Source organism: Thunnus albacares, chromosome 15 (assembly GCF_914725855.1).
Source record: "Thunnus albacares chromosome 15, fThuAlb1.1, whole genome shotgun sequence".
NCBI classification, from domain to species: Eukaryota; Metazoa; Chordata; class Actinopteri; order Scombriformes; family Scombridae; genus Thunnus; species Thunnus albacares.
Window position 1 is genome coordinate 6965241 of NC_058120.1, and position 7960 is coordinate 6973200.

The 7960-nt window shown below is 37.3% G+C and overlaps 1 protein-coding gene across 2 annotated transcripts; it reads left to right on the forward strand.

Annotated features, from left to right (window-relative positions):
* The first annotated feature begins 1096 nt into the window (after window positions 1-1096).
* On the forward strand, window positions 1097-4585 carry LOC122998568. 2 transcript variants are annotated; one of them, XM_044375497.1, is made up of 2 exons: window positions 1097-1434; window positions 2694-4585. In XM_044375497.1, exon 2 carries the CDS (start codon window positions 2984-2986, stop codon window positions 4256-4258), a length of 1275 nt encoding a protein of 424 aa, XP_044231432.1. In that variant the 5' UTR covers window positions 1097-1434; window positions 2694-2983; the 3' UTR covers window positions 4259-4585. The 2 variants fall into 2 exon arrangements, with proteins under 2 accessions (XP_044231432.1, XP_044231433.1); XM_044375498.1 differs by lacking the exon at window positions 1097-1434 and adding an exon at window positions 1960-2445.
* The last annotated feature ends 3375 nt before the right edge of the window (window positions 4586-7960 follow it).

Genomic DNA, 7960 nt, shown 5'->3' on the forward strand with positions numbered 1-7960 from the left:
CAACAAAGGTCGTATGAGTCCATAGTCAAACCAAAGACATAATAATACAAACCCCAATACATAATTTTTTTGCACCTTGATCCAACTGAGTCACTGCCAAAAAGAAGCAGTTTTGCATTCATTTAACTTTCAACACATCCTCAAACAATTGGAATCTCCAGTCCAACACTTAAAAGAAAAAAATCAATAATATAGATTTATCAGTAATATTCATTAACATGAACATATTTCTTTCAATCTCGATTTGTTTTAAAAGACAAAAGATGGATAGACGGTCTTTTTTGTCCCAGGGAAGAAATATGTTTTCACACACTGTCTCACATGAAAAACATATGCATACAAAACACTCCATACACACAGTTACATATATACATTTATGCCCTACATATATCTCTAGATGTACATGCATATGTATTACACATGCATACAGACATCATTTGTATATGGTTGTTTTAATTTGCTGTTGTCCCTATGCTTAAAATGTTAAAATTACATGTTGTGACAGTCTCACAGCATGTTGTATGTAGAGGCTACTTAGATGAAATGCAAACTAGTGTCATTACTGGTTTATGAAACAGATCACACATTTTATCCATTTAATAAATGATTTTTGCTTTGGGCATGAATTTACCTGTTCCAACTGTGTGCTACACACTGCCCTCTGACTTTAACTGAAATGACAATGAGTTGGCAGGTGGAAAGCCGCTGAGAGCTCTGGGTGATGCTGCTCATGGCATAGTGACACCCATTTGAGCCGGAAAATCAGCAGGAACAGGAGCTGTGAACCGTGATGCGGGGTCAGGGTGAGATGACTTGTAGTGCTGCTCTTGCCTTGCAAACAAACAGCACATCTCGCCTGCATTACAAGATTTCCTCATTAAGCTGTTCCTCCAGCTGCAGTGGTTTGGTTTGGTGTAATGTAACTGTAATGCTTCTGATGATTAACTGTGCAGTAATGCAGCTCAAAGCTTATAGAGGTGTGAAGAAAGAAAATGACTGGATTTTTGAATTTGATGGTTGAAATCACATTCAAGGGTGTGTAATCTCAACTAATTCATTTTGGTTAAATTTGTACTACAACTAAATATGATGATGATGCTCAGAATGGATGAATCAATATATAATACATTAATATACAGTAGGTAGATGTCCCTATTAAGCCATATACCGTATAAGCCCACTTGCAATTTCTGAGTCAAAACAACCACTACATCATAATTTTTTGCTGTGTTTCTTCAAATGAAGCTGCTTGTTATATAAATTACCCTTTTTTATTGTAAGCCAATCAGATTTGACAATATTGAGTTATCAAAGCACATGTGTGACATTTGCCTGCTGATCCCAGAAGAAGTTGCAAAAAAACCTTGGTAATTTTGGTACCCTCAGAGGATAACATTTTTTTTCTTTTTTTTGCATATTTCTACTCCTGTTTTGGTAAGTACTCATTTGTTATCAAAATGTAAGTGATTAGTGTTTTGAATAAGACATATGTTAGAATATTACTTGAATCAGAAATATTGCTTCTTTTGAAATCAAAATATGAGTTTTAGCATGCTAGCAAACAGACCACATGCTGCATCAATACAGCAGCTGCATATTATGGTTCATTGCAATGACATAAAGCATGATAAGCATGTATAGTTTACATTTTTGTATGCAGTTTATATTATTATACTGTTAAATATATAATAAATGTGTATGTTAATCTTTATTTATTTTTTAATTAACATTTTTACCTGGTGGATTTAAAGGGGACGCTAGCAAAAAAAAATGACACTGTCTAAGGTGGATGTAAAAGAGTGGCTGATTATTTCTCTGCATGATCAATTCATACTTTTCATGCTATATTGGTTAGATTATTAGATTTATTTCATATAGTTGTTATTTCAATGTCATGTTTGTATGATAAAATATTCTGTCCATAAATTCACTGATGTTCCCTTTAAACCCACCTGCTCCCATTAAGCCCACTTGACTGTGTTTCAATGGGGATTTTCTCCCTTTTGACCTTTGAACTATTTTCCACTCTAATTTTGACCTCCCCTGATGAATCAGCTCCATAATTCAGATAATTAATACCCCTATTAAAATATCAGTGATAATCTATATGTTAATTAATTCTGGATAGGCCTAAATTCTATCCTATTAGATTTTTTTTAATCTTTACTTTTCAGATTAGTTTTAGTTTGAAATGACTAAAACACAAAATAACTACAGTTCATGTCCATGCATGACAGAAGCATGCCATCTGTACAGGGGGGGAACAATGCGAAATATCTAATTTCTGGCATAAAGTTATGGAGTCGACAGGAAGTCGCTGAGCTGAGAGAGGAGTAGCTGAGCATTGATGCACAACAGGGACATGTGATCGACCTGTGTCCAGCGGTAGAACAGGACATTTCAGAGTGTCTTCAGGGTTACAGTGACTGATAAGCTAAGAAAAAGGTAACATGAAACAGTGGGAAGCCTAATATGAGGTATAGAAAAATGTGATTTTGCCTAATCTAGTGGTTTTCAATGTGTGGCTTGTGTATGTGTTTGTGTCTGCGTGCATAAGTATGTGTACAACGTGTGTGTGTGTGCGTGCGCGCATGCATGTGTGCATGCATACATGTGTGTATATGTGTGTGTGTTTGTGTGCATACATACGCATACGTCCAGGACTAATGCTTTGTTATTCTCTATCCCCTCAGGTCCTTTGCCAGTGGGGTTGGGTTTTACCTGGATAGATCTTCTTGATCCTGTTCAAGAGTTTGTGATAGCAAAGAATCCTCAAATGTCCTTCAAGGACCGAAGGTTGAAAGTGGTTTAAACGCTTCATGCAGGACGGAACAGGTCGGAACAGTTCCCAGAGGCAAGGGCAAAAGCCACATCCAACTCAGCCATTCTCAGAGGCTGAGAACTATCTCCTTTTTGAGGAGCGAAAAAGGATATGGTTAAAGCCGATGTCATGGATAAGCCAGAAAATATCTATCTCCCATGAATGCTAATATTTGACGGACATGCTTCCCACATCTCCCTCAGCCTTGCTTTAAAGGCGAAACAGAACAATGTGGTATTGCTGAGACTGCCCTCTTGCCTAACCCAGATTCTTCAGCCACTCGACAGAGCTGTTTTCAGGGAGGTGAAGAGGCGGTGGAGGACAAAGCTGTGGTGGCACTCCTGTGTGACCAGGGACAAGATCCGAAAAGAGAATTTCCCATCCAAACTGAAGGCGGTGTTGGAGATAGGTCTAAAGGGTGAGAATCTGAAGAGTGGGTTTAAAAGCACTGGCATTTATCCTTACTGTCCAGACAGGGTGATCACAGAAGACTACATACCATTCACCATGGAAGATGGCCAAGCACAACCACAGCCTCTGGCAGAGGCTATGACAAGCAACGACACTCCTCTGGGACCCCATGTGGTCACTCTGTCTCCACTTGCACAACCTCGCCCAGCCAGGAAAACACCACTAAACTTTCCAGTGGGACCCTGGGCCACTGCTGTATCTCCAACTGCACAACTACACCCATGCTCAACATCTGTAGGCGAAGAATCCATGTCCCAGATTATCCTCAGTGTCGAAACTATTGCTGGATCCAACATTCTCAACATCAGCAATATTGAGGTTGCAATGCCTGCAAATCATGAAATGTCACAACCCCAGCCAACAACTTCTGCATACTCTGCAACTTCAAGCCCTTCACCCTCATCAGGCATTGGTATCAAAGACTTCTTCCTGCTACGCATCATGCTAACGAAGAAGAGCAAACCAGCCAAAAGACATAGAATCCACACTCTAAAATATGGAGACTCTCTAACATGTGAACAAGCCTTGTTACAGCTAGAGGAAAGTGAAAAGAAGAAGGCAGCAAAAAAGAAACAACCAAAGGATGGCAAGACCAAGAGCAAGAAGGCTCCTCTGGAGAATCAAATGCATCGGAGGCAGTGGGCAATGAGGCAGCGGGAGGAAAATGAGAAAGAGGGAAGGAGGCAAATGAGAATACAGAAACCTACACCACAACCTTCACAGTGGAGAGAGACATGTACTATGCTTTCAGTGTTCATGAAACCAGCGGCATATCACATCGCACGATCACGCACTGAGTCAACACCACCAGAGGGTGAACGGTATGTGATGAAGTTCCTAGACAGAAGGCCAAACAACACATTCTTGCTCCCATCCAGGGACAAGATTGAGGATGTAGAGCACAAGTTCATCCTCTGCAAAGCAGGGCTGGAGGGACCTGGACCATTCTATTTATGCAATCATTGAAAATCTGTACAAAAACAAGATGAAAGCCCTCAAAGACTTGTTAGCATAAGACTTGCAAGCAAAGACAACCACAGTGTGGACAAAAGATTGAAACAAACAAATAAGATAAAGCTTAGACAACCCTATAGCCTAAGTTATGTTACACAACTAAGATAGGCTACATGGAGTAAATGATAGTCTAACTAAAACAATACATTCACCTCAAATAGCACAGGCCCACGTTTAGCCTTTAGGAGAAAGTGGGAACTGCAGAAATGTTGACATCTTTCTTGTTTATTTTGCTTAAGATGTTATGACTTATGTCTCCTCACAATGAACTGAATGGTTTTAAAATGTGTTCTTAAAATGTCTTCAAACTACCAGCCTAAATGGTAGTTTTGACATTTGAAAATCAATTAAAGTTATTGTTCAATTGTAAATCCTGAAATTGACTCATTTACTATCCTTAGAACATTATTATTAAACCTAGAAACTGTTTCTCTTTCAGTAAGTCAGTCTTCAGACATCTACACTTTCAACCAGCTGGCTGGACCAGACATTTTGGCCAATTTCAAATGCTAACAGCACATCATAGGATAGAGATACAGACAAAATTACAAGACATACGTATAGAGAGATGAAGTATTGAAGAGTCCACTATAGTTTGGATTTTGTTCGTAAATAGTTTTTTAGCTACATTCCAAAGAAGACGTGTTTTAAGTTCGACTTTTTCTGTGTTAACAACACAGCAAAAAGGCTGGTCACACCCATTTCAATGCAATTTACATTCCACAGGATAGGAGTGGAGGCAAAATGAAAAGCTATTGAGAGCTAAGAGATTACAGATTTGAATAGAACGAGTTTGTATTGTTAAGATTTTTTAAATATATATATTTATTTATCAACAAATCATGAAATGGGCTTATTTGGAACACCCATGGGCTTAAAGGGTACATAAAGTATTAAGTCCATGCCAGACTTTTGACATATTCTGACAAATTAAACAACAAAAACATTAGAAATTGGTATAAATGAATTCAATTGAGAGATTAGTTTTTCATTTTAACTAAAATATTCTCACTTAAATTGAGGCATTATATATCAAAAATGTCTGAAAAGCAAATTTGGTGGGCTTAATAGGGAGGTTTACCTATCTGTGTTTGTTTTGTAAGTCAACAAAGGAGACTGCAGCTCACATGTTGCAAGCTGTCCTTGACACACTCTCTTTCCAGTCCAGTAATAAGCCAATGGAGTAGGATTCAATGAAAGCATTGTTAAACCTAACACTGCTGGGGCATTTCCCTATCATACTGAGGAACTGTTATATTGTAACAAGGACTGTGTTACATGAACTGAAACATGAGGGGCCTCTTTTTTCATTATTTCAACAGTTTGGTTTAAATGGATTTTCAGTTTTTTTCCACTTGGTATTCTTTTTTTTTTTTTAAACCTCAGCATAGTCTTAGAATTACATGACATTTAAATGTATGGTTTTAGTATCTGGCATTTGTCATAATAGAAACACATGATAGTTTTAGGACAGAACTAAGAGAAGTGTTACCACACAAACCCTCACTAAGTACATGTTCTTGTTTAACAGTAATCTGATTTAATGTGAAACATGCAGCTGCAAAAGAAAGACATCAGAATAAACATTACCATTACATTAATGGGGGACTACCCTACAATAACTGAGGAAAACCATAGGTGATGTTCTCTAATGATCAAACATTACTAACACATTAAATCTCAGATCAGTGCTGCCCTCATTCAGTCGCCTTGCAAATGTGAAAATAATAACATCCACAGCAAATGGAAAGCAGATGGAACAAGATATTACTTAATCATAGATGCTGGGCAACACTGCTGTTAGGTATAACCTCTTTTTCAATCTGCTCCCTCCCGGGCAGCCAGCTCTGAAGGTAAACTGACATTTTACTGATAAAGCACATGTTTGTGCAGTATGGTTGTAGCCAGTAATTAATAAAAAGACGTTAACTATTATGTACAGCTGGGAATAGATGCGAGGAAAACAACCATCATTGCAAAATTCAATCACGTTAATTTACAGCATATTGGCTCTATGACTTTATCATTTAACTTAGTTATAATCTAACAATTAAAGTCATAATCCTTAACCTATAAATAGGACCATTTAATTGGTAATTTAGGTGGGTGTACCCTCCTCTATTGCACGTCTATGGAATGTTATTACCTTTTAAGTTATATTTTGGTTTTCAAGTCAAAGTAACCCAAATCTATATAAAGCTATACTGCCACCCAACATTCCTTTTCAAGGAACATATTCAGAAAATGAATTCTTGTTTATATCAGTAGACTATTTTACTGAGAGAATTATATGGTTAAAAAACATTTCAAAGATGTACAAAATGTCTCCCTGACTGAACTTATATTAGAAATTTGAGAAAGCTTAAGGTGGTATGCTACTAGACTGGGGTGTCACCTGTGGATAGCACCTAGTAGGTGTAGGTGAGTGAGTATTCTGCTTCCATGACTGTTGATTAATAAATGGTACGCTCACTTCTTCCACAATCACATTGTACTAAGTAGTGAACAGGTGTGAACCAACTGTTGAAGCTTATATTTGATGAGATGCTTGATAGATCTGCCTTTAGTTTTTGTGCATCCAAATACATGGAATAATTTTCAACACAATCTCAAGATCAACATTCTCAATATAACCCTGGAAAATTCAAAGCACTTCTACTCAGTGAGCAATTGTTTTCATTAAGTATTATCCTCTTTTTTGATCTATTGAAGTCTATTTATTCAGGAAGGCTTTTTCATCTCACCTATTATTATTAAATATTATTATTATTACTATTATTATTATTATTTTATTTATGTTGTGTGCTCTATGTTATTAATATTGAGGAAAACCTCAGTATATGTGTGTGTGTGTGTGTGTGTGTGTGTGTGTGTGTGTGTGTGTGTGTGTGTGTGTGTGTGTGTGTGTGTGTGTGTGAGTTGTATTGTATTTATTGGGACAATGTACAGTTTTAAACATAAATGTTAACATTTGATGTACTGCACCAGAGTTAATTTTCATCTGCAGTCCCTTACAATTAAAACATATAACAGCACAATAACAAACAGTACAAAGCAAAAAACACACAGGACACATTATACATACAAATACAAAGCTACACACAACAGCACATCACATACACCAACAATGTCAACTAGAAATTAATCATGTAAACTTGTCAAATTAAAAGCAAGATTATTTGTGTTCATGAGAAGACCATGAGATGAAATTTAGAGTAGGTGGTTACAGAGCTGAATAGTTTTTAGCAGATTTTTTAATTTAGTTTTGAACGTACTGATGGAACTGTAGCTCTTCATATCATCAGGCAGGACATTCAACTGAGTTGTGGCTTTCACAGAGAAAGCTGACTGTCCAAATGCAGTGCGACGAGATGGTATGGCACAATCTTGTATAGAGGATATTCTGGAGGATTTAACAGAATTTACTGAGCGAGTGTGCACAAAGTCACATAGTGGAGGAGGAGATAAACCATTTAAAAATGTTTAAACTATAAATGACTTAGTCTAATTTTCTAATTTCATGCTTGCGAATCGTGAAACCTTTATGAAAAAACAAGACAATTCAAAGCTGCCTGCTCTTCAATGAGGAGGACGTTGGGAGGGGGAGGAGTTGGGGGGGCGTGTCGGAATCTGGCAAAAGCCGTCCTTACGTTT

Excerpts from the sequence above, each read along its gene's own strand:
- LOC122998568 (XM_044375497.1), top strand. The coding sequence starts at position 2,984 with ATGCTAATATTTGACGGACATGCTTCCCACATCTCCCTCAGCCTTGCT.